A 27,368-nucleotide genomic window follows, 5' to 3' on the forward strand; every position below is an offset into this window, starting at 1 on the left:
ATTTTAAATGCAAATATATTTAAAAAATTAAAACACCTAGGAAACAATCTATATACATGAATAGGTAAAATATTTATAGGCGTAACAACTAGTAGTGACATGACCCATGAGCAGCTGTAGTGTCTACCCTGTCCCTATTTGGTTTAACATCATAGTGGCAGCTCAGGGTTCTTAGGGAAATTATGTAAGGTACATACAGCATGTTATGAGGATAGATGATTGTAAATGGAAAATTAATGCCAGGTAACAGCATGTTCTCTAAAAACAAATAGTATTAAACACATTATCTTAACCTAATGAACAACAAGATGAGCCTATCGTATTCAGTTTAAGATATATAGTCAAACTTGCGTAAAGGTACAGGTGGCCATTTGAAATGCTCTGCTGCTAAAGCATCAGTAATGTGGGCTGTTGGGATGTCATTCCTTTTCTTTGTATGAGGAGGGCTGCTTTAAGGACACCACAACCATGCTCTTGAGAAATGCAACAGCACACTTGAGAAGTCACAACGGTGAAGCATATACATCAGTGCCTTCTTTTCCTGGTACAGCTCAAAAGAGCACTTCTGAAGGTGACCTGGACCACGTTTCCATGTGACCCTGGCTGTTACTCTCCTCCGAGTATCACATGTACAGGTAAGAATTTTAATTTCTACTAAGAGAGTCTATCACATGGATCACTTAAAGACACACGCGATAAAGTACTTGGATGACCTAGTACTTTACTAGAAGTATATCTACTGACCACAAAACCAACTTTCACTAACAAATGAAATACTAAAAGTTTCTGATTTGGGAGAAATGAAATACAATACAGTGAGTGGTTTTACTTTCTTCATTTCTACTGTAAAAATCCACTTTGTCTATTTGACCCGTCTCTATCCATGCAATTTAATGAACCCTCAGAAGAGTTTACATATCTTTATACAGAATTCACATCCGTCCAATGCCATTCCTCTCATATTTTGAGTGTCTTATCAAAATATGGGTAGCAAGGTTCTTCTCATTCTATGAGGCAGGGAGATGCTTCCTAAGGATCTCTTTGGATGATGAAGATATGGCATCTGGGAAGGAGACGTCAAACTCTATTAGCAGGTCACCGCGTTGGTCAGGGTTCTTTGGAAATGGCAGCCCATATCCAATAATTCTCCTCCTCATCCCAGGTTTCACAATATCACTGATTGACATAGGTATGTTTCTTCCATCCATCGTTGGAACATTAATTGAGCAGCCACACAATGCCTAAAGTGGACCACATAAAATAAAGTTAAAGAAAAGCTTCCAAACTGGAAAATATAAGATCGTGCTGGGTGGTGAAGGGTAACACACCCTGAAGGTGACGTTTTAACTTACAAAAGGGTTACAATAATTATAAAATCTTCCTGTTCTAGAAAATGCTTCATAATCAGATGTTACCAGAGACAGAGAAGGGGGGGAGGAGAAGAAGAAGGAAGAAAAGAGAAGCAGAGGGTAGGTATCTTTCACAGTGCCTCAGAAAGTGAACAGTTTGAAGCTGTCGATATTCAAGGGGCAGGGATCTGAATCAGAGAAAAGGAAGAACTTAGAACTGAACAAAACAGGAGCAAGACCTACTCTTCTAGAAGCAGTTGTCTTGGAGTGTTTACTAGATGCCATATAGCCCTGCTGAACTACTGAGGGACCATGAGTAAGACCTTCCCTCCAGAAATGCACATGGAACTCTGAAATATGCGCATGGATTTAGTAACTTCAACACAGTAGAGCATGGGCAGAGAGGTATGGAGAGGCCTCTCATGACGGGAAGGACACACAGTAGAGCATGGACAGAGAGGTATGGAGAGGCCTCTCATGACGGGAAGGACACACAGTAGAACATGGACAGAGAGGTATGGAGAGGCCTCTCATGACGGGAAGGACACACAGTAGAGCATGGGCAGAGAGGTATGGAGAGGCCTCTCATGACGGGAAGGACACACAGTAGAGCATGGACAGAGAGGTATGGAGAGGCCTCTCATGACGGGAAGGACACACAGTAGAACATGGACAGAGAGGTATGGAGAGGCCTCTCATGACGGGAAGGACACACAGTAGAGCATGGACAGAGAGGTATGGAGAGGCCTCTCATGACGGGAAGGACACACAGTAGAGCATGGACAGAGAGGTATGGAGAGGCCTCTCATGACGGGAAGGGCACACAGTAGAGCATGGACAGAGAGGTATGGAGAGGCCTCTCATGACGGGAAGGGCACACAGTAGAGCATGGACAGAGAGGTATGGAGAGGCCTCTCATGACGGGAAGGGCACACATCTCCTTATTGACTGGGACTACCAAGGACCTAAACTAAACAAGGCTTGCTAGCAGCAGGCACTGGAACAAAATGAACGCTGAGTGATCAGAGTGTAGCTCTGACACATAAACCGTACAGAGTAGTAACATCAAATCCAGGGCAAGAAAATGATATTTGGGCGTAGAAGCCAGACTTCTACCTTTTAAGCAAGTATGAAACATATGGTAGGAATGTACTGAGCTATTTAAGACTTAAACAGGGACATGACACCATGTCATGGGTCACACTTGAATTTGAGAAGTAGTTCAAGTAAGGACTGGAGGGCTGTAACAAAGCGATGGCATTATACATGATGTTCAATACTTGCTTTAATACTTGTTATAGAAATCTTCTCCAAACTAATCATTTCAGAACTGTGTAAGCCAGTGGTTCTCAGCCTGTGGGTCACAACGTCTCATGGGAGTGGCTGGGAGGCCTTTTCACTGACATTTATGTCATGACTCATAACAGTATCAAAATTACAGTTAGAAAGTAGCAGCAAAAGTAGTTTAATGGTCGGGAGTTACTACAACATGAGGAACTGTACCAAAGGGCTGCAATAACCTATCTGGAAGGCTGAGAAACACTGGTGTAAATGGATTAAAGAGGTAGAATTTCTAATGCAGATCTTACCAGCCATAACCTAAAACCAGAGTAGAGCTAACCCACCACTGGGCCATGAAGTAGCTAATCAAGTTTGTACTTAAAACTGGTGTTTCAATTACTAACATCAGTGATTAAATTTAGCAACTATGGTGTCATCCATAAGATGCAATAGTAGCACTTCCTAGAGAACTGTTATGAGGAATAAACCAGGCAGGGTACTGAGGAGCCAGACAGCTCCCATCAGTAGTCAGCGCACACTTCTCTTTGGTCTTAGAACCACAGTCCTACTAACTTACCTCCCGTAAACTGATCTTAGCAGTATAAACTATATTTGATCCATCTCTTTTAAATTTGGGGTGTTCTTTGTCTTTAATAATAAAAACAATGTCTGCTGGGATACTATTTGGTGTTTCGTCACCTTCCCTTGGAAAAGTAATTTTGGTGCCTTCTTTCCACCCTTTTTTAATCTCGATGGTGAGAATTTTGTCCTCAGATCTGTAACTCCTTCCATCAGGGTTTAACTTTTTTCGAGAAATCTTCATCCGTTTGGTACAGCCACTATATATTTCTTCAAGTGATACTCTAAGTTCGTGAATAACGGGAGGGTCTTGTTTGAGACGGGACGGTCCCACAGAATTCCTGTCTCTTGGATATCCGTTCATGCTGAATCCAAAGGCACTAAAGGGATCACCGTCTATTTCCATCTCTTCAGAATCTCGGCCTCCACCCATCCGTCTTCCAAAGAAAATTTCAAAGGGGTTGGAACCTCCAAAAAAGGCTGCAAATGTGGCATGAGGGTCTCCGTGAAAGGTGTACCTGAAGGTGCCTCCTTGTCCATCAGTGCCCCCTGCTCCTCCTTTCAACCCTGGGGGAGAGGCGAGCATCATTAGGAAAAGGGTTGTAACTCCAGACAGTTGACCATTTGCTAGTTGTATTGCTAATGACATTTGACTTATCACCTATGGTTGGAAACAGCATTACAATTAAACAGAACAGTTACACAGCTTTCAAATCAGTCCTGCAAATTTTTAGCTTTAATAATAATTTCTCTCTGAATCTTTGTTTCATAACAAATAGGAAAAATAAAAGGAAGCTGAAGCTGAGGATCCCTTACATCAATAGCTACTGTCCCAGAATACTGAAGTATTACAAATTTAAGAGTTTTAAGGATGTCTATTGAAAGAAATTTAATAATCCACAAAGAATCTAAACCCTTCAGTGCCATGATAACTAATTAATGTAATCAATAAGTAATAGCATATTCATACTACGTAGCTTTAGTTCATTTCTTTTGGTTTTTTTAAGATTTTTATTATTTTAATTATGTGCAGGCGTGTGTGTGCATGTGGGTATGTGCACATGACTGGAGGTGCCCATGAGGGCCAGAGGCATCAAATCCCTGCAGCTAGAGTTACAGACAGAGGTTGTGAGCCACCTGCCATGGGTGCCGGGGAATGAGCCCAGGTCCTCCGAGAGGACAGCCAGGCCCTCACTGCTCAGCCAGCTCTCCAGCCCCCAGCCAGGACTTCTACTGCTTAAGAACTAAATAGAGCTATTTCTTAGCAGCAGGGGGGAAAGTCCTAGTAAAGACAACAGTATGGGAAACGCTCTTGTGAACATTAGATAATTATCATCTTAGATAGCAAGACTTCTCAGGGCTACCTTATTGCATCCTGAGTCAAAGCCTGTAAAACCAGGACTGAAATCAAGAGCCTCGGGTCTTTTTAGCATGGAAGCTGGGCTTGTTATCTCTGTCTGACAGCAGTACTGTGACCTTTTGGCCAAATGTCCGACAAAATAACATGTGGCTGACAACTATTTTATATATATACTTGACACAGCATTTCCTACCACATCCAAAAGGAAGATTCAACTAAGACCCACAAAACAGTAAGTGACGCTTTAGGAGGCCAATCCTGGCAAAGACTCTGAGGGGCCTTAGAGGGGTTCCTGACCACAGAGTACAGCACTACGGAACCTGGTTTAAACTGGGAGAGTCTTATATCCCAGACTGAGTAATCTGAGGGCAGGGAAAATATGTTACTAAGTTTTGCTCATGAATATGGGGTTGAAAATGATAGGCACGCCAGTCTACTGAATGGAGAAAATCAGCTAGCTCTTACAGTCCTTCTAGGTGAAACTAAAGAAGGTGTTCTGAGGATGGGCCCAAAGAAGACAAAGCAAAATAACATGGGATTTAATGTCTGTAAACTCATACCTTAATATCTTACTTTATAGTCTGCTTCCATTATTAAAGGACACACACGGGCACACTCCCACACACACACACACATATACGTCCACACATCCACACACTCACGTACACACACACACTCCCACACATACACACACACACTCACCCACACGCTCACGCACACACACACACTCCCACACATCCACACAGTCACACACACGCACACACACACACACACACGCGCGCGCGTTGGGGATAGAGAGGGAATATGAATGGTAAATCTACACAGTAGCTGGGATTTTGCTTGTAGAAGTGCAATGCCACATGTAGCTCATTCAGTCTACCTTTTATAAATTTTGTTAATACACTTATAATGCTAAATGTGAAAAAGTTAATGACAGACTTTTATATATGATAGAATAAGTACAGAACTCAAAGTCACAACAAGGTAACTAAATGAGGACTTAACTTCAACAAACCGTATCCCTTTTCCGGTAGATTTCATAAAGTATGGGAACTTACCAGTTGGGTAAATGAGCTCACCTACCCTTAGCTCTCTAAAAGACACATAACAGAAAAGGAAAAATAACATTTTCAGTATTACATCATAGGTTTGGCTTTTCCCTGAAACCTCTTCCCTTGCTCCCAAAAATGGTAATTCAGTCAGTACTATAGTCTGTGAGAAAATTTACACACAGCCTGAAGTGACTTACTCATCAGAGCCAACAAAAATTCAGCCTTGAGATTTTCCTAGACATAGAGCGGTCAACTATGTGGGTCAGATACAGAATGAAGTACTTTAACAAGAGAAAACCTACCACAATGCTCCTGGGCTATGACTCGGACTTCTTGCTGTCTTCTGCTGAACACTCCACTGTCATAAGTGTGTCATCAACCAGAAAGCGGACCTTAATCACACCCCCTGCAGCTCCCATAGGAGAACCACCGCGGGAGTCTGCTCTGAAATGTTTCTAGGCAGCGCCTAGTCAAGGAAGGGGCTCTCATTCCACGTCTGCCTGGGCTCTAACTCAACTAGCCAGCTTCATATGCAAACAATGCCGTGGGGGACACCCTCATAGCAATGGCTCCCATTAGTTAGCTGACAGAGACTTATGAGCAGAAGAAAAGCTAGAGAGGCACTGGATTTGCAGAGAAAGTGGTGGGGTTTACTAATTCTAACTTCAAGGAGATGGAGTGTGTGAAACCCTGTGGTCTGTAGCAAAACTTCTGAGTTATGGAACAAGCCTCTGCACAGCTCAACCCACAAGATCCCGAGAAACCTATGTATCTTTAGGGCATAGGAAACAACTGCATTAAGGGGATCAGTAAGCTAGATGAAGGCTAATACGCCAAATACTTAAGTTTAAAGACAGAAAACTGCCTGAAGAAAATTAGCAAGCGGCAATCAACAGGCCGCGTAAAGAAAGAAGAAAACAAAGCTGTTAGAAAACAGAGCCCTCTAAGGTGTGCTTTGAGGGGATTTTTTATTTATCCATTTTACTTTTCTATATTGACATGGTGTGCATGCGGAAGTCAGGGGACAACTCGCCAGCACGCGGGTCCCAGGGACTGGGGTCAGGCCAACAAGCTTCACTTCTGAACACAGACTTGTGTTCACCTCCACTTAGCCCAGCCCAAAACCTCAGGGCAGAGAAAATGTCACAGTCTAAACTTCCATTTCTGTACTTCCATGGTTACTCTCAAATGTTCTGGCTATGTGCAGGTCAACTGTGATGAACTTCCAAAGTTTAACAAGTGTCACCACATCCACTGTGGAACAGGACACCACCCTGAAGTGTTCTCTGCTTCTTACAGCCTACACCTCTCCCTCCAGCCCCAGGCAGCCTGCTCAGCTAGCTCTACAAAGCTGTCTTTCCCAGACATCTCCTATAAACTGGATTACATAATGTGTATAATCTTTTTTATCAGGGCTCTTTGAGCCAGCATATTTCTGAAAGCTCTTCCAGTCGTGACATATTTTATTAAATAGGTACTTTCAGCTGCCAAAAAGTACCCCACTGGGACACACGCTTTTGTTTACCCACTTGCTAAACTATGTGACTTTTGGACTGACTGATGCAGGGCCCTCACTGGGGCTGCTGTGAACAATCAGGCACATGTCTTGGTATGAGAGAATATTTTGTTTTTGTTTTTTTTTTTTTTCCTTTTATAGATCCCCAGGAATAGAACTACTAGATAACGCAGCCTTTAAGACACAGTTGTTTTATTCACTTTTTAAAAAGCCATTGTAAATTCCAAATGTTAAAAGAGTTTCACAGCATGAACAAACAAGGTTAATGGTCAGTTTGTCTTGTAATTCCTAAATACAGACATTTAGCATTATCTCGGGCCACAGTCCCTTATTTCTAATCTCCTAGCTCCAAGAGTAATAATGGGATGGGAAGGGTATGCTACCCAGGAGTTAGTATTTCCACAGTTTTACAACTCAGTGTTTTCTTGCTACCGGAGAGGCCTATGGACCAGGACTAAGCACAGACAATGAGAAAAGGGGAAAGAGAGGAATCGCCCCATCTTCTCACACAGGGTACCTACCGGTTTCTGTGCGGAAGTTGCTAAGGATTGAGAGCACTCCCACACTCTCTCAGCTCTGACTCTGAGCTACACTCCTGCCCCTACAAGGGCTTTAAAACAACCCTGTGGTATTCTACCAAAAGGTAAATAAATAAACCGCTGTTCTGTGAAGGAAGAACTCTAAAAACTCAACGATGTTCCTTCTCCTGGGTTTTCAAACAGCTGACATCTACACAGTACCTTGAGCACCGCCATGCTGTAAGACAACGTCCTGCCTCCTGCTCCTTTTTGTGCTTAGGACACCAAGGATAAGAAAGCTTCAGGGCACACACACAGTCATAACTTAGTTTCTGAAGCTTTAAGTCCCTGGTAATGATGAGTTAAATGATGGGGGAGTACTTAGGGGGTGGGGGGGATTAGGGGAGTGTTACTCAAGAAAAGTAATGCCAAAGTATACTCAAGAAAAGTACTTCAAGAATCAGCTGTGCCATTTGGGTGACTTGAAAACCCTAACGTCAAACATGTTTAAACAAGCCTGAATCCAATGGCTTAGTCACAACAGAGACGCACTTGGGCAGTCCATAAGGCGGAAGCAACCACACAGCCTGCCTTTACACAAGGGCTTTTATGGGAAGTCAGAGCCTCTTCTCCACATTCTCCAGAGTGCTGGTGATGTCTGAATGAGATCCTGCTCTCTCCTGAGGAGTCCAGTACAGCACCAGTGTGACCATGGGGGACAAAAGAGGCTGGACTGTCCAACTACTTGCCTTTTTTCAATTAGTCGCTTTGTAAGAACCTGATACTATACATCTGACCACCACCAACGGTAGCAGCATAAACCTTAACTCTTGGTTCTCTGACCAAAGAAAAATAAAATAAAACGAAATAAAGCAAGAGGAAAAAGCCTCCACACTGCGGCACTGAACTGCCAATTTAGTTCGCTTAATGCAAAGCAAGTGGTCACTCCGTGGCTCCGTTTGAAGGATTTACTTCTAGTTAGGGAAATTTGATGTCTAAATGCTATAAACAGAGGGAAAACAAAACTTCCCATAGCCACGGCGACTTGGAAGACATTGGGGAAAAGTAATGAAAGAGTGTGTTAGTCCCAGTTTTACATTTTGAAGCCCCACACTCACATGAGTTAGAGCAGTTGTAGCTGCTGCTCACTGACAATGTAAAGGTCCTACTTCGTGTTCACGTTTCGTGGAGGCTGGGGTCCACGGTGACTTAAGAGGAGACCCTCAAAGGTCCCCCATTCCCTGAGCTGGCTAAGGTCTAGTCTCAGAAGGACGGCAAGGGGAAAAGGATGGCTGAGGGAAACGGGAGGCTGCCACGCTTTCCCTTCCCACAGAGAGGGAAATTTCTGGGAGGATAGTTAACTAAAGGAAAACCAGTCATTGCTCTAACTAGGTGGCCATTTTAGGTAAGAAAAAAAAAACAAAACAAAAACAAAAACAAAACAAAACAAACAAGCAAAAAAAAAACCCTATGAGATCTTTGTTGCCTGGCATTCAAATACTGTTTACAATTAAGCTAATAAACTTGGTCTGGTATTTTATGACATCAGGGAAATTCTCTCTCCTCTAGGCAGATTGCCAACAACAACTAGACGCTAAATGCCTGTGACTTCTGCATCTAAGACGCACGACTCTGTCTCCCTCCGTCTCAACTACCCTTTGCTCTAAAAGGGTTTAAAAAAAAAAAAAAAAAACTACTCGTTTCTCTGAGTAAAATATAAATGACCCAGAATCTGAACTGCCAATCTTAAGAATTTAGATGACTGATGACTCTATTAATTTGGGGGAAAAAAATCCACTAAACACACACACAGGTTGCATAAGACTTTTAAACAATTCATTCCTCAGCTCAGGAATTCAATTAAGATTTCTTTTTAAATATAAGATGCTAAAACTGTAAGTCTAAAAGTAGACTATGTATAACACAGTATTATTCAAAAAAAAAGACAAACATGAACACTTCATTCATAGCTCACTCAAATAATCAGGAATTAACCTTGATTTTAATCGGTTATTTCCCTTTTCATTTCAGGTATGCCTGACCATCTAATTCAACGATAACCAGAAGGTTGAGAGAGAAAAGGGTAAGATTCAGGGTAAAGGAACAGAAATGTGCAGCTTACCTTCTTCCCCAAACTGGTCATATATCTCTCTCTTTTTGGGATCACTCAGTACTTCATAGGCTTCTGCGACCTCTTTAAATTTCTCCTCTGCTTGCGGGGATTTGTTCTTGTCCGGATGGAATCTGAGGGCTTGTTTTCGGTAAGCCTTTTTAATATCTTCATCTGTAGCGCCTTTTTCAATTCCCAAAATGGAATAATAGTCTTTCCCCATTTCGGATGCCTTGAAATGAACTTAGATTTCCCTTTGTAAAAGAAAACAGGGTCTCCAGTCTTAGCAATACAATGGTTCTGAGAAAATCAGGCAAGCTGAATGTCTTAAAAGTTAAAGCAATCAGCGACTCGGCTCAGCTGTCTGGAGGCAGCAGGCAGCGTCTCTATTTAATTCCTCCCCAGAAGCTCACTCACAGATAAATACACCCCACACCGAGACGGCCTCCTCCTAGACCCTCCCATTCTCACTACGTGTCTCTGTACTTTCTAGAACAGCAAATGCTACAGGACGTCACTTTCCCAGCGGCCTCTAGGCAAAGTACTGGGCTGTGTCCCTCCTCCTCCACGATTAACTATTCCCTTTCCTGTGGCTCTACCATTTTATTAACTGTGGATTTAGCAAACCAGTATTTCAGCACAGAATGCCTTAACCACAGATGTATTTACTCCATTAGAGGTAACAAGGGCAACAGAAATAATTACAGTCATTAGGTACCCATCTTAAAGTAATTACACAGATAGAAAAGCCCTGGATTTACAGTAGGTTTCCAATGTCAAGTTATCTAGCTGTAAAACAGCAGAACTACACTATGAGGTGTCTACATTTAAAGTCTTCAAACAATCTGGGTCATTTTCACAATTCAAGGGGTCTATCAATCCGAAAGGTGAGGGGTCACTATATGGAATGTCACATGGTAAAAAGGCTATAATAAAATTGAAAGGCAGCATTTTCACATAAATGACTGGAGAGCAATTTTAACTAGCTTTTGGTAATATTTAATAATTATTTGTAAAAGCTCACTGCCTGTGTCTTCCTAATGCAGGAGGGTTAGGGGGAGGCTCCCATATCAACCTGCTCCATTCACAGTAAATCTCACCCTGGATCAACTGAAACCTTGGGCATGCTACTGACAGAGGCTGCAAGGTGGCAGCTACTTTAAAAACACATTCCCCTCATTTTAAATATGTACTTAGTGACAAAGATTTTTTTGAAAACAAGGGGGGAAATTCTCCTCTCCCCCCCCCTTTTTTTTTTTTTTTAGTATTCCCTGTTACTATCAGTATATTTCTTTCAAAAAAAAAAAAAGTTGCTGTTGCTGTAGTTTTTAATCAGCAAAGTTTAAATCGATTTACATTCATGTGTCATGTGATGCTTTCTCCTGTGATGTGTCTTAAATAAGTATGAGAATACTTTGAATGTATATAGCTCATCTTTTATCTCTTACATGGTTTTTCAATCTTTTCTCGGAATGTTCCCATTTCTTGGTGAGTGCTGAAGCTCAAAGCCTTGAATATAGTTCCTAGGCAAGCCTTCCACTGAGCTATTCTGCAGCCACACTATTCGTGATACTGAAAAGATGGATTACTAGACAGTGTCCAAAGAAATGCACTGAGTTCATCTTCACACTGCATTTAAAACCCCTCAGTGCCTGGAAACTTGGGCTGGGGGTGGGGATGGAGGTTGGGGTCACTAACAGGAAAAGGAAATGGACATGCATGCTAAGAATATGCTGGAAACTGATGGCAACAGAACGGCCCCTCTGCTGGCTAACATTGATGACTCGGCACTCCAGAAGGCTTCCCTTTGCTGCGCAGCCATAATGACTTTGGTGCTCTCCAAGTCCTCCCACACACCTTGCTGCTGGGAACCTGTCACACCTGGCCTCCCACAGCCAGAACTTAGTGAGCTAGCTCGTGGTTTTTAGTCTATCAACAAGTATCAATTCAAAAGACTTTTCAAATCCAGAGAGTCTGGGAGGGTTAGTATCAAGTCACCATGAGACTGCTGTATTGAAAATGCACACACCAGATATTATAAATACCCGCTTCCTGATACCGGGGTGTGTGCGTGTGCGTGCATGTGTGTGTGTGTGTGTGTGTGTGTGCGTGCATGTGTGTGTGTGTGTGTGTGTGTGTGTGTGTGGCTATGGGGGAGAATATCAAAATGCACACACCAAATATTATAAATACCCGCTTCCTGATACCGGGGTGTGTGCGTGTGCGTGTGTGCGTGTGTGCGTGTGTGCATGTGTGTGGCTATGGGAGAGAATATCAAAAGAAGAGAAACTACAACTGGTAATTGGCATGCTTTTCCCCTTGAAATGAAAGGCTCATATATTTTTGTCCAAGTGTAAAGTAGAGCTTACATTCAAGGTTCTTATTTAACTGTTTCCTGGTAAGATGACATGAAGCTACACTTCTCGTTGTTTTATTAAAAGCAGTGAGGATATCTCACACCAGGAATCTCACTATGCAGAAAAGCATGGCCTTATTTTCCAAGTCTATCAAAAAGCTTAAATGTGATTATTTTATCAAAGTTAACAGCAACCAAGTTCTTGTGCGCAATGGCATGTGGAAGGGAAGGGTCACTGAACTCTGCCTTCTAATCAGGCCCCGTTGCTTGGGGTGATTGTGCGCTAATAACTACAGAAAAAGTATTTGTACACAGAAGTAGCACTCACAGCCCCAAACCAACATCTCGGCACTCATTAATCTACCTGAACCAGTAGCTGCCAGACCGACCCTGCGGGGAATCAGACAACGCATGCTGTCATGCGGCAAGCCAAGGCTCCTTTTCAGACTTTTATACCTGAGTCCATTCCTTCCTTACAGAGGAACTATTCCATGCCTTCCTGATAACAGCAACTACATAATGGCAGTTCAGAAAATACTTTTGTATGTTCTCTGATGTCTTTGCTATTCGTGTGCACACGTCTGGTATTTACGTGAGAGAAGTTTTCATAGAGCCTTTCTTAACTGTGGTGTAACGAGCTACGGTTTCTTTTGAAAGTTTGTTTCTTTGAACAGGGCTCCCCTCTGAACTCACATCCCTCCTGAAGGCTGGGATCACAGGCAGGCCCGAGCCATGGCTCCCAGCAGCTGTGATAGCAATACTGCAATAAACAGGCACTGTGCCAATGTCAGCATAAGGAAAGAACACATTTCACCCATGCTGGGGGCTAGCTACATTCTTCATAAAATAAAACTACTTGCCATCTAATAATGATGATCTTACTTTCGCGTGTTATACTGTCCTTAAAAGCCTGTAAACGGTAAGAGAGCTGTAAAGTTTGGGCTCAGACTCACTCCAAATTTTCAACTTTATGGAAAGGCTTCAGACTTCCATAATGGCTACAATACCAACAACTTCAGCTTTATTTTAAAGAAAACTATTTTAATTTTTTTCCCCGTGTTTGGTTTTTCAAGACAGGGGTTCTCTGAGTGGCAGACCCAGCTGTCCTAGAACTCCCTCTGTAGACCAGGCTGGCCTTAACTCATACTGATCCACCTGCCTCTGCCTCCCGAGTACCGGGATGTAAGGCAAGCACCACCTAGCCTGGCTGGAAAAAAATTTAAAGAGATTCACTGTATGTGTGTGTTTTGCAGGGGATGAACCCAGAGCCCTGTGCAGGCTAGGCAAGCACTCTACTATTAAGGGTCCATTCTCCAGACCTTACCTCATTTAGGTTATAAGGCAGAAGGCGGAAACTTAAAGCAAGTAACATTAAGACATTACCCTATTTACTTAACATTAAACCGTTTCTCAGTAGAGAGTAGAAGCCAACTTTGGCTACACAGTAAGACCACCCACCTACAACAAAATAATTAAACTGTTCTAGAAATCCCCCCTCTAACCCTATCTACAAATGTTTTTCTTGGAGTTATTGCAGTAATATGGACTCAATGACAGCCATCATCTAAATGAACACTGTTTATAGAGTTTGGCAGGTACTCCATGGTTCTTTTTAAAAGGTGGTTGCTCTTAGGTTTAATTCCCAGGACCTGGAGGGGAAAAGAGAAAGGATTGGCCCAGCAATGGTAGAGCACACCTTTAACTCCAGTGAGTATGACGCAGCCTGGTCTACAAAGTGAGTTCCAGGACAGCTACAGCTATTAGACAAGAAAAACCTTGTCTTAAAAAAACAAAAACCAAAAGAATGATTGCTACCAAAGTCTACATTTCCCATAAGATATGAGTGGCTTAGTAAATACTTCAAACACTCATATCTGCTCCACATTGTTCCCAGAGCCACCATTGCTGCCATGCAGTGCATATTCCCCTGGCAAAGACAAACCGTACAGAATAAACAGGTGAGTGTCAGCGGGCACAATGTCATTAAGACACTGTGGCAAGGGTCACACTCCATCCAGTACAGGCTCTCCTGATAGCACAAGACTGTCCTGAGACAGGCTAGCACTTTCAACTAAGGGAGCAAGACCGGGCGTGGTCCTTTTTCAAGGGTCCAGGCTGATTGTGACACTTTTACAAAGACAGCATCTTGCTCGGCAACGCTTCCTGACCTCTTTCTTTCTTTCTGTCCTTCAAGTGTCATAGAGCAAGGGTGCTTCAGTCAACAGACCGAGTCACAGGGCGCAACTGCATCAGGTTCTACTTCCTAGCGAATCACAACCGTTTAATTTGTGTTAACACAGTGACATTCACACAACGAGATCACCCGTGTCGAGAAGACAAGTGCAATTCTGCTAAGAAGAACTATATTTGGTTCTCATTTTTTCCATCCTCTACTCCCTACGCAAATATAAACATACTTTCCAGTCTACAGTTGACAGATAAATTCAGTAAAGTATAGTACAAAACAAGTGAACAATCCAATTAATCACCAAATAAACACTGCTCAGTTGGGGCTGGAGAAATGGCTCAGTGGTTAAGAGGATTTGCTGTTTCAGAGGACCCAACATGGTGGCTCACATCTCCAGTTCCAGGGGGTCCATGCCTTCCTCTGACTTGCACAGGCACTAGACATGCATGTGGCAAAATACTCATGCACACAAATTTTTTAAAAATACTAAATTAGCCAGGCGGTAGTGGTGCATGCCTTTAAGTCCCAGCACTAGGGAGGCAGAGGCAAGTGGATCTCTGTGAGTTCTAGGCCAGCCTGGTCTGCAGAGCTAGTTTCAGGACAGGCTCCAAAGCCACAGGGAGACTGTGTCTCAAAAAACCCAAAAAAATAAAAAATAAATAAAATACTGAATTATTATATGGGTTATAAGATAGCTACAATGTAACAAGGAGCATACAATTTGAAGTGAGGGTCTAGAGATGGCTCCATGGTTAAGAGCACATGCTACTCTTTCAGAGGACCCAGATTCCACTTCCAGTACCCACATGATAGCTCACAACCACTTGTCACTCCAGGACCAGGGGATCCAACACCTTCTGACCTCTGTGTGTATTGCTCATACATACATTCATGCAAAGCATTCATGTTCATGGAAATAAAAATTAAGCTGGATGTGGTGGCACATGTCTTTTAACTCCAGCACATGGTAGGTAGAAGTGAGCAGGTCTCTGGGAGTTCAAGGCCACCCTGGTCTACAAATCAAGTTCCAGGACAGTCAGGGCTGTTATGAAGAGAAACCCTGTCTTGAAAAACAACAAAAGCAAAATATTTAAATTTTTCAAAATTTAATTTTGAAATAAAATTTAAATTTTTCAAAAAAAAAAAAAAAAAAACCTTGGAAAGGAGTTGGTTGTATATACTTAGCTTTGCCACTTAGTTTCCAATATGACTTCTAGAAAAGCCATGTACTGTTCTGTCTTGAGCCCCTCATTTACAAAACGGCTAACATTTTCTGCCTCATTAAAGTGATTTAAGAATGGGAAAATCGGGGCTGGAGAGATGACTTCACGGTGAGGGCTTACTTCAATAATTCCCAGCACACCAGGGGACCTGATGTCTCTGGGATCTACAGACAGGTGTGCTCACTTTTCACATAACTCCCCACAGATTCCCATACACAACAAAAACACATCGTTACAGGAATGAGACAGTGCATGGACATGGATTTCTGTGCAGATACTGTTACACTCCTTTTGGGCTGGCTGATTGGTATGGAAACAGCTTCAGAGTAAATGTAATGGCTGGTGAGAGATGCTGCTCCCGTACAGTCTGTCTTAGCATGGCAAGTCCCACGGCGCAATCGTTTGGAAGAGGAGTAGGAAAGAGAATGTGAGTGATGACGTCAAATTCTGCTAAATTCTGAAAGAGAGAGAGGGAAGAAGAGTGTGTAACATCGGATCAGGGACAGAAAGTCCAGACAAAAGATCACAAGGTTAGTCTACAGAGAAAGGCTGGCCAGGTAGCCACACAGGAGTGAGGAGTGGCCAGACTGTTACTTTGACGACTGCACATCCCTGCTCTCTAAGGGTATTACTACAGAGCTGGAGAGAGCTTCCATCTTCCAGAAGCCCTGAGTTCCATTCCACCCCCTACACCAGCGATAACTAACTACACACTAGAGTACTACTCAGCTGGGGGGGGGGGGGAGGGTAGACATGACCACAATGGAATCTTGAAATTCACAGGCAAATGGATGGAACTTGAAGAAACCATCCTGAATGAGGTAACACAGTCACAAAGAGAGGAACATGGTATGTACTCACTCATATATGGATTTTAGACATAGAGCAAAGGATCACCAGCCTATAATTCACACCACCAGAGGAACTAGGATACAAGGAGGAACTAAGAGATTCATACAAGGTCCCTCACAGAAGGGGGAAGGGACAAGATCTGAGCATATTGGGAGGGGCAGTGAGTGGAGATGGAGCTAGGAGAATGAGAAGGGGAGGAGAGGAGGGAAGAGGAGACCATGAGAGACCAGGAAGATTGAGTCAGGGGATGAATAGACGAGAGCAAAAAAGATACCATAATAGAGGAAGCCATTATAGGATTAGAGAAAACTGACACTAGAGAAATGTCCAGAGACCTACAAGGATGACCCCAACTAACAATCTGAGCAACAGGGGAGAGGGTACTTTAAATGCCCTTCCCTGATAATGAGATTGATGGCTACCTTATATGCCATCCTGCAGCTGATGGAAACAGAAGCAGACACTCACAGCTAAACACTGAACAGAACTCCTGGAATCCAGTTGCAGAAAGGGAGGAGTGATAAGAAAAGGGAGCAAGACCATGCTACAGAAACCCACAGAGACAGCTGACCTGAACAAGGAGGAGCTCATGGATCCAGACTGATAGCTGGGAAACCAGCATTGGACCAACCCAAACCCCCTGAACATGGGTCTCAGTTAGAAGACCTGGGCAGTCTAAGGGACCTTTGACAGTGGAACCAGGATGTATTCCTGGCATGAAAGGGCTTTGGGAGCATGTTCCCCATGGAAGGACACTCCCTTAGACAGATTTTGATGATCCCTCCTAGAAGTCCTCACCTTCCCTGTTGTAGAGTGGGTAGGGGATGGGATGGGGGGGGGCATAGGAGGATGGGAGGGAGAAGGATCTGGGATGGGTATGTAAAATGAGAAAAAAAATAATAAAGAAGCCTTTTTAAAAAAAAATAAGAATAAAATTGTTACTAAATGCTAGTCAGGAGTGGTGGCGCACACCTTTAATCCCTGCACTCAGGATGGGAGGTGGGCAGAACTCTGAGTTTAAGGCGAGCTTGGTCTAAATAGTGAGTTCCAGGACAGCCAGGATTATGCAGAGACACAAACAAAACCTACTAATTATTGGGGAGCACTAATCAGAAATACTTCCTGCTTCAGAAGTTTCTTGAACAGGAGTAAATTTTTCTTTTGGAGGAGTACAGAATTTATTCCAACTGTGACATTTAAATGTTTCCTAATACAATTTCCAAGTAACAATTAGCCCTTCTTTATTACTCCTTTTTATAAGATGTTACCAAAACAAAAAGGGAGCTAGTATACTTTTCTAGCATCTTGTGATCTACATTATAAAGTGTTCCTGGGGTGAGGGTGGGGCTCAGTGGGTAAGGTGCTGTGCAGATCCCCAACACTCACGCATGGACCCCGTAGAGGACTGCCAGCTAGCCAGCTAGCCTAGCTTAAACAGTTAGCTCCTAGCTCCAGGTTCAGTGAGATACTGTTTTTAAAAAGTAAGGCAGAAAGTGAGAACACACACACACACACATACACAAACACACACACACACACAGTTTTGTTTTTACACCAACTTAGGTGGCCAAAAGAAACTGTAGGATTTCCAGACTATTTTAAATGTGTCTTGATACACATATGTGCTTGCTTATAACACTGTATGTTAAAAGATCACTGTGACAAGTAATCTACATACAAATTGTCAACAAGACACTTCACACCCTTTGGGGGACCTACAGCTTTGAATCTGTGTATCCACACTTGCGCAGCATCTCTGCCTGTTTGCAGACTCAGCCTATGAACTGAAATCATCTCATACACACATCCTCTCACACACACGTAGCACGATTAATAAAAACCAGAGACAGATACTTACCTCTACCAGGCTGAAATGGCAATCCTGTCTGCCTGAATCCTCAGAGGCAAAAGCTCTCAGTTCCTCTCCTCATTTTCCTCTCTCCACCCAGCATATCACTCCTGTCTCCACCTCCCTAGTGCTGGGATTATAGGTGTGTGATCCCAAGTGCTGGGATCAAAAGCTCTGTTACCCTTCCCTCTTCTGTAGGCCAGGGTGGCCTTGAACTCAGAGAGCTCCATCTGCCTGTCTCCTGAGTCCTGGGATCAGAGGTGTGAGCCACCACTGCCTGATCTCTACAGTTTGAGGCTGACTTTGCTTTCTGAATCCTCAAGCAATCTTTAATAAATCATAAATAATACATCAAATAATACATACAAATTCTCCTAGGTTGACTACATAAAGCATCCATTTTTTTTCCTCCAAGGAAGTTCCTTATCATCTGTTTAAAAAAGAATAAAGGGTTAAAACAACACCAGTCCCTTGTTTTTTACGGTGGAGGCGATGGCTGTATTTCTGTATTTACAAACTCTCAGGGGTTGGGGATTAGCTCCGTGGTAGGACACTTTCAGTCAGTACTGGGCAAGGGGGAAGGGGGTAAGAGAGAGAGGGGAAGAGAGAGAGAGAGAGAGCGAGAGAGAGAGAGCTGTAGCTTCTAAGACAACTGGTACAGGGACAGGAATGGTTAGGATGAGGAGAGGAGAGTGGAGGAGATAGGCTGCCCCAAGGGAATACAGGGAGGGCTCTTGGCCAACCCTGACCAACTGGATGCACAGTAGGATGTTTAGCTGGCTATGTATTTACAGCTGTAAAATACTTTAATTCAAATCAGTACCAAACTTTACTACAAACCACATTACATCCATGCAGGCTGATGCTACTAAGGAGACTGAACCACAACTCAAAGATTTCTTGACAGCTAGCTACCACAAGAGAGCATTTGGATATAGGGTTTTTCCGCCCGCCGCCTGGTCTGGTCCTGCCGCCACGCCAGCCCCAATTAATACACAGAGGCTCCGTATTTGATATAATTCTGTTGGCCAGGTACTAGTTTCTTATCGGCTAGCTCTGTCTTAAGTATTAACCCATTTCTATGTATTTCCACGTGGTCTTCTTACTGGGCAAAGGGGCCAGCGTCTCATCTCCCCAGACTCTCCATGTTGACCCCTCCTTACTCCTTCCTCTTTCCTCCTTGTCTCCTAGTCCCTCCTATCTTCCTTTCCTATTGGCCAACAGTGCTTTATTCATTAACCAGTATGAGAAACATATTTACAGAATGACATCTCCCATCATCTCCTCTTTTCTGTCTAAATAAAAAGAAGGGTTTTAACCTTAACATAGTAAAATATATCACACAACGGTTATCAAAAAAGAATCACAGTTAACAATATTTAGTCCATTAACATTTAGCAAGATTTAAGAAAATATTCCATCATCTATTCTATCTTTGTGAGTCTAAAGTCCTATATGTATCTTATCTTTAAGCTTAACTAAGGAAAACTATAACCATAACTATCTGTCTTCAACTCCATCAAAGACCACAGAAGGATAGTATATAAACTCTAGAAATGACAGAGACAACTCACTGCCTGGTCACCTGAAGTTCTTTTGTAATCTTCCATCTTCAGCCCATAGGCCATAGTGTGTCTGGCAGACTCTTCAGCAAAGCAGGAAACTTTAAACTGTCTACTTGTATTGGCAGTTTGTCAGTCACTTTTCTCTGTGTCCTGCAGACTGTCTGGCAGACTCTTCCATGAAACAGGAACTCTGTAGCAATGTCCATCTTGAATCAGCAGTCACTTTCCTGTGGGTCCTGCATGTCCAGTTTATACAGCATAAAGTCAAACAGTCCAGACAAGAGCAGTACCTTGTCCAAATGGTTAGTCTTGCCATATTGGAAGTAAACTCCATAACGAGTTTCTTCGATATCCATCTTCCTTTCTGACACAGGTGGTGTTGCCAGGAGCAGTTATGTCTCACTGTCAAGAAAAACCCTAAACCATTTTAAATGCCATATTCTGTAGGTCTTTGAAAGGTTTGAAGAATGCCTATCCATCTCAAATACATGTCTGTATATCTAGAAATCCTAACTAACTTAACTATAATATCTGACTACCATAGGTACTATCTATAATCTGTACTGAATTATACATTACATTTCTAAATAAACACAATATAAACAAAAGGAGAAATATACATATCACAAAATTGACCTTAAACTTTATCAATAAATGAAAATCCATTCCAAAACAAAGTGTTCATATCTATACTGTAGGGAGCCGTCCCGGCATTCTCCATCACAAGATGGCGCCTGCATCCGGCTGGCATTGAGAGTAAACAAGTCAGTGTGTAGGTACAGGGTGATTTTCCCTCCCTTGGCCTCTGCCTCTCCCGTGGCGTCATATGGGCCGATGGGCTGCAGCCAATCAGGAGGTGACACGTCCCAGGCGAAGGTTGTAAACCTATATAAGGGTTGGGTTTTGGATGTTTGGGGTCTCCGCTCTGTAAGCTTATGCTCTCCCTCTCAAGATGCATTAAAGCTTTACTGCAGAAGGATCCTGTGTGCCGCGTCGTTCTTGCTGGGGACACTATACCATAGATATGCATTAAAATAAGCAAACCCATGCTACAGTATTCACCAACTACTATAAAATTGGATAACTGATGGCTTAATTCCAAGTACAATTCCAAGTACAACGAGCTCAAACTTCTGTTTTTGGTTTTTGCCTAAAGAAGGCACAGACTTAAAAAATTAAGATCTCAAAAATAATTGAAACATAAATTACGTAGTGATGGGAGATGTCATTCTGTAAATATGTTTCTTATACTGGTTAATAAATAAAGCACTGTTGGCCAATAGGAAAGGAAGATAGGAGGGACTAGGAGACAAGGAGGAAAGAGGAAGTAGTAAGGAGGAGTCAAGATGGAACTCACAGAACAGTACTCCCACAGAAGTGCTCCCTGACCCCCAATGTCCATGCCATGACCCACACACACGAATGAACGTAACAAGTCATGAACATACAGTCTTGTGGTTATCTGGACACTTGTGAGACTGCACTGGGTTGCTGTGTCGACAGTGCAGAAGGTGGTCACTGGCCCACACCCACAAGGCTTCCACTACAGAGGCACTGCCCCAGCTTTAACTTGGCAGTGATAAGATTGAGCAGTTAAAGCCAGGGCTAGATGGATGGTAACGCCTGACTGGCCATTAATGGGAACATGTTTGCTGACTCCCACTACATACATGTTATTTCTCATGAAGGGGCAGGGCAGTCTTTCTAAAAATACTAAACAAAAACAAACAAACAGCCCTCAATTTTGCAAAACTCTTTACAAATATACTTCATATCACAAACCCCCAGCCTGGACATGCCTGTCAGAGGGGATATATAATATGTAGAGGAATATTTGGGGTGTAAGAAGAGCTGTTCTCAAAAGGTGGTGTTATAAAAGGCTGAGAAGGACTGTTTCATAGTCAAACTGTTTTTTTTTTTAATCTAACTCATCAACCCTGAACATGAATGACTAGATTCCCTCCAAATCAAACTGACTTTCTTTAACACTGCTGTCAGCAAATTCCGAGTCACTATCCCTAAGGGAAATACAGGGTCCTGCTAGCCTCTGGTCATATTTTCATCAACCACCTCAACACATAACCTCTTTTGTATGTATTCCTACTTAAAAATCCCTATTTTACATTGTTGATTTATTGACATTCACTCATGGCCAGTAGCAGTACAAGTCGTGCCAGAATGAACTTACTAACACAGTTTCTCCATAGGTATATCATAGCCTGGTACTTAGAGATCAAATAAGAATGAGAAAGACCTTAGCTTAGACAGTTGGCTCAAGACCTGTGCGAGCGAGCGTAAGGGCCTGAGCTCAGATCCCCAGCACTCACATGAAGGCTGCAGGGCTGTGTGCATCTTTAATCCCTGTGCCCTGGGAGCAGAGACAGGAAGATCCTATGTGTCACTAGCCAGCTAGCCTAGCATCAACAGCAAGCTCCAGATTCAGTAAAAGGGCCCAGCTCAAAACAGAAAAAGAAAAAAAGAAAGGGTAGAGTAAGAGAGGGAAGGACCCCATTTTAACAGACATGCACACATGTGTATACACACACACACACACACACACACACACACACACACACAAACTAAGTAAATAAATTTTTAAAAGAATGTAAAGCCCTATTGGTTCAGCTTTAGCTGGTTTATAAGGTTCACATCGTTACTCTGTATACGTGCATCTTCAAATGACCCCAAATCATCTTGAGTATTGATCTGGGAATAAAAATAAATTTTGTGAAGGAGGCAGATTCATAAATACAGAATTGGCAAGAAATGAGGCTTAAATGTATAATGATGTGTCAGTTCCAATGACCTATGACCAGCTTTTAAAAAAAAAAAAAAAATCCCAAGCAACAGCAATATTAGAAACCCTGTACCAAATGGGATGGCTGCCTCTGACATTGTTATATATAAAGTAGGGTGTCATCCTTTACCCAGAAACCCTCCACACAGCTTAATTTCTGCTCTGAGTCCAGCCTCTGAGGGTTGTGCTGCTGTGGACCCTGACTGAGGGTAGGCTCCTAATCCCCAGTCACCAGAAATCAGCTCTCACGTGTTACTGTATACATGTATGCCTTTTCCACTAGGCTGGGATCTCCCAGAGGGATCCTCTCCCCCCCAGCCCCTCCTGCTTTCTCTATCAGAACAAGACCTTTGCTTAACACGCTGTCTAACTCTTGCTGAATGAACACAAATAGTTAACTATACTAAAGTAAGATGCGTATGAACAAGCAAATGGGAAATTTTAAATAGATTCTGCACATTTTCCAACCAGCTAAATGTGCAGGTTAGGAAGGGTATGGGATGCTGGTTTCTGGGCTCAACAAGGGTGAGAAGGGAAAGTCAAGTTCATTACATACATGGTTCTGTTTACAACCCCCAGCTGACTGAAACAGAAGGTCCGTACTCCAGAGAACAGGACCGCAAGCAGAGAACCAGAGCATCAGCATGTAAAAAGTTAGGGACCCGCAAGGTCAGCGGCACTCAGTGCTATCTGACCTGACAGGAAATCCCCACTTGTGACCTGGCCGGGACTGAGCTTTCTTTACTCAGGGTTGAAAACAGAGCCTAGGAACCGAGATGACCATGAGCAGTCACGAAGTTACCTAACATACTCTAGGAGGCAATTGTATGCTAAATGGATGGCCTGTGTGACCATTAGGCTTTTCCTGCTCCAATCTTTCAATCCACTGTCTACTGAACTACAGACTCCTACTACTCGGACTGGTGGAAATAACTGTACAAAAGGAACCGGAGAATCGACAGAGTCACTGGAGATTTCACTGACATTCCGGACTAAGAATGTCTTCCTGAAGGTGGCATTTTACTGTTTATCTGCATGCCCTGACTCTAGCACAATGCCCAGCTCTTTTGCGGGATTGAATAAATTAAGGATTACTGAGTACCTACTAGATGTCAATCCTACAATCCCAACTTCAAGGTCAGCCTGGACTATACAAGCTCCTGTCTTAAAAAGAAAAAATAAAAATAAAGACTACCACCTTATTCTGAAGGAAAGTATTTATATCCCTAGTTGCTACAACTAGACAAAATGGTGTAATTTATAAATCACAGGAAAACAGTAACTTCAGATGCTTTGGTAAAAAGTTTTAATTCCATTTTCCTCTCAAATACATGTCTCTTTAAATACATTTTCAAAATGAAATGAGATCATCTATTAACATAAAACGATATAAGGGAATCAGAAGGCAAAATCCAGAATGATCATAGCTAGAAACAGAAATGGGAATGTCATCAGAGAAATAAAATCCTACTAAAAACAAACTGTTAGGCCGGGCGGTGGTGGCGCACACCTTTAATCTCAGCACTCAGGAGGCAGGCGGATCTCTTTGAGTTCGAGGTCACCCTGGTCTACAGAGCGACAGGCTCCAAAGCTACACAGAAAAACCCTGTCTTGAAAAAAAAAAAAAAAAAAACCCAACTCACCCCTCCCAAAAAACAAAACAAAACAAAAAAGCAAACAAACAAACACTATCCAAAGTGAGTCTTAAATCTCATACCCACCCATCTCTACTTAAGGGTTTCTCTGGCTAAGATCTTCCGTTTCCGGAGGGAATGTCATGAAGTAAAAAATAGAGGTCCTGACTACAAAAGCAAGGTGATTTCAGTTCTACACGTTGAATATATGAATTCGTAGTTACCTAAACATTAAGGCATGAACCTTTGGGACAGTAGGCCTTTTTAAAAATTAAAGTTTTATAAGCATTTCAATATCTTCTCTTATATGGCCTAACTTCTAGAAACATTATGGCATTTTAAAAAGAAAATGTTTTATTAAGTTCAGATAAAAAGTCATAGTATACATGCTGCCTCCTTAACAAGTATAGCTAGAACTCATCTTTAAGAACCAAATATTCAAATACGAGATGTTGAATATCTACAACACCAAGCAATATGATCAAAATACACATGAAAATGTCACAAAGGAATATATTTTATTAATATTTTGAACATACATACTCAATGTATTAGGAATGGGACTTTATAATTGTACTATGATTGCATTAAAATATTTCTGCAATAAAGAAAAAACCTAATACAGTACCTTAAATTACAAAGCTGGTAAAAGTTCTGATAGACTATAAACTTTGGCACCTTATCAGTGATAATAGTATCTGCTTGCATAGAGGCCCTCCTTTTGATCTACAACATGATTAGAAGAAAAGCTCGTTGGCACTTTAAAACTTCAATTTATTTAGGCAGATAGTGATTCATGAATTAGGCAGCTTAATCTCAGAAGTGGATCAGAACTAAAGGGACAGGTAATTAAAGTAGCAGCGTTCACAGGATGAACTCCCTTGAGTTCCGGCTAGCCTGGTCTACATATCGAAATCCTGACAGCTACCTAACATAGTAAGACCATATCTCAAATGGCAAACAGCTACAGTTTCAGACACTGTTCCAAAGTTGTATTTATGCCAACTTTTCTTCCTTTAAACTTTTGCAAACATGCACATATGTATAAATGTACACGTGCAGAGGTCACAAGATGTCTGGTATTGTGCTCTACCTCTTCAGACAAGCATCTAGGGCTAGGCTTGTGAGCCTGTCTCTGCCACCCCCCATGTATGCAATTGGGGGCCTGTGAAGTAGCCACACCTAACTTCTTATGTCGTTCTGGGGATCTGAATTCCTCTTCAGACTAATGCAGCAAGAGCATTATGGATGCTGACTTTCACCACAACAGTTTGAACACAGCTATTTAAAGTGTTCACTGATCCCTGGAATTCCTTCCTGATCTTGACAATACCAGATGAGCTAGCATATTTTATATTTTTGGTTGTGAGCCTAGCCTTTAACGGATGAGCCATCTCTCCAGCCCGAGCTAGCATATTTGTACAGTACTTTATGATTCCTGAAGAGTTCAGAAATGCCTCTTCCGAGGATGGCAAGGCAGGTTTTGATCAATATGTAGATGAAAAATCTAAGACACATACATTACAGCCCAAGATCAAAAAATGAACTAAAATATTGTTTTGGTTTTTCAACATTTATTTACTCAACTAATAGCTACACTGTACACATAGTGCTAGGAATTGATAATGTTGGAGACGCAGTCATTGCTCTCCAGTTTACATTCTAATTTAAGGGAAACAAGAAAGTAAAGAACACAGATCCATGCTATAAATCATGGCAATAAGTCAGTGGCTGCAGAATGGCATGGGAGGAGCCATCAGAGTGGTCCAAGGGGGCATCTGTGGTGAGGCCTGAATGAGACGGTCACAGCATGCATGTTCAAGGCTACAGAGCATCCAGCAGTTTTGAAAAGGCAAAAAGAGTGAGACCAGAAAATCCTGGATAGTGGAGTAGACAAAGAGCTGGAGGGAGGAGAGGAAGAGATGGAGAGAAACTTTCTAGGGGAAAGGATTCACAGTGTAATTGGAAATATATCGGTGCAAGGAATGATGGATGGGTTGTAATGCAGTCAGGAAGAATAGGTACCCAGCTTCAAGGAGGCAGGCAGAGTTTTGTTCTCTGATGATATTCCTCTACACTGGGAACGTTTCTTTTGAATCCTTTCCTAATTTTCGGAGATTATTTTTACATTTATATTTATTTTATATTTATATATAAATATAAAATTTATATATATATATTTATTTTTATCAAGTGTTTTGTCTATATGAGACCGTGTGTGCCTGTCTCACTGATGTTACAAGAGGACATTGGTTCCTGGGGGCGGGGGTTATTTTGTGTGTGTGTGTGTGTGTGTGTGTGTGTGTGTGTGTGAGAGAGAGAGAGAGAGAGAGAGAGAGAGAGAGAGAGAGAGCTGCCATATGGCCCTCTGGAAGAGCAGCCAGTGATCTTAACAAATTCCTTACTTTTTTTAAAAAAAGTGAGTCACAAAAATAAGCAGGAAGGGGCAAAACTCGCGTGTCAGCTTGCGGTCGGGGTACAGTGATGGTGACTTGGGCCAGGGCTGGAAGCAGCATTGGTAAAAGTAAGGGACCTTAGAACATGCACTGGCAATACGGTCAATAAGGTCTTCCTGGTGGCCACAGAAAAAAGGCAGGGACAGGAATCAAAGAAACCAATGGCTCCCAGGGGGCTGCAATTTTGCCTTTCCAGGTGTTAAGCTCAATGTCTGAAGATATTTTCAGCTGTCACAGTTTGCAGTGCATGGGAGGGATGTGGTTGACAGTAAGGGCAAATACAGGCGGGCAATGGTGTTTATTGTAGCATCCAAAGTATACATACAGGAAGGAATCAATCCCGTTCAAAATCTCAACAGCACTAGGATTAAGAGATCTCAGTCTACACTGGTTCCAACGTGTTTCATTCTAGAACACCCACATTTCCAGTGCACATGATGTTCTTAAAAATCAGTAACGAAGGTCTTTCAATATTTAGAATATCGATTAAGTTCGAGGGCAGTCAGTAATGCTCTGAACTACTCTGCTCAGAACATCTGGTTGGTACAAATCTAATTAAACGAAATAAAGGATAATTACCGATGAATAAATGCCATGTGCTGGTCAAGCTTTCTTTAAAATACGGCTGAAATTTTCTCTTCAGCCAACTGCTTCGACTTTTTCACACCCGGGGGGGGGATGAT

The 27,368-nt window shown here is 42.4% G+C and overlaps 1 protein-coding gene across 2 annotated transcripts; it reads right to left on the bottom strand.

The window, feature by feature from the left end:
- On the bottom strand, positions 1-27,368 carry Dnajb4 (DnaJ heat shock protein family (Hsp40) member B4). Of its 2 annotated transcripts, XM_051195459.1 has the most exons (4): positions 27,265-27,368; positions 9,778-10,019; positions 3,208-3,776; positions 1-1,241 (listed from the first exon to the last, which is right to left on the bottom strand). In XM_051195459.1, the coding sequence occupies exons 2-4, from the start codon at positions 9,986-9,988 to the stop codon at positions 1,008-1,010; spliced, it is 1,014 nt and encodes a 337-aa protein (XP_051051416.1). In that variant the 5' UTR covers positions 9,989-10,019; positions 27,265-27,368; the 3' UTR covers positions 1-1,007. The 2 variants fall into 2 exon arrangements, with proteins under 2 accessions (XP_051051416.1, XP_051051409.1); XM_051195452.1 differs by lacking the exon at positions 27,265-27,368 and having other exon boundaries at positions 9,778-10,173.

This window comes from Phodopus roborovskii, unplaced genomic scaffold (assembly GCF_943737965.1).
Source record: "Phodopus roborovskii unplaced genomic scaffold, PHOROB, whole genome shotgun sequence".
NCBI classification, from domain to species: Eukaryota; Metazoa; Chordata; class Mammalia; order Rodentia; family Cricetidae; genus Phodopus; species Phodopus roborovskii.

Coding starts and splice junctions, on each gene's coding strand:
- Dnajb4 (XM_051195459.1), bottom strand. CDS start 9,988: ATGGGGAAAGACTATTATTCCATTTTGGGAATTGAAAAAGGCGCTACA. Junction 3,777..9,777: donor TGACCAGTTTGGGGAAGAAG/GTAAGCTGCACA, acceptor CCTCTCCCCCAG/GGTTGAAAGGAGGAGCAGGG. Junction 1,242..3,207: donor CTAAGATCAGTTTACGGGAG/GTAAGTTAGTAG, acceptor GGTCCACTTTAG/GCATTGTGTGGCTGCTCAAT.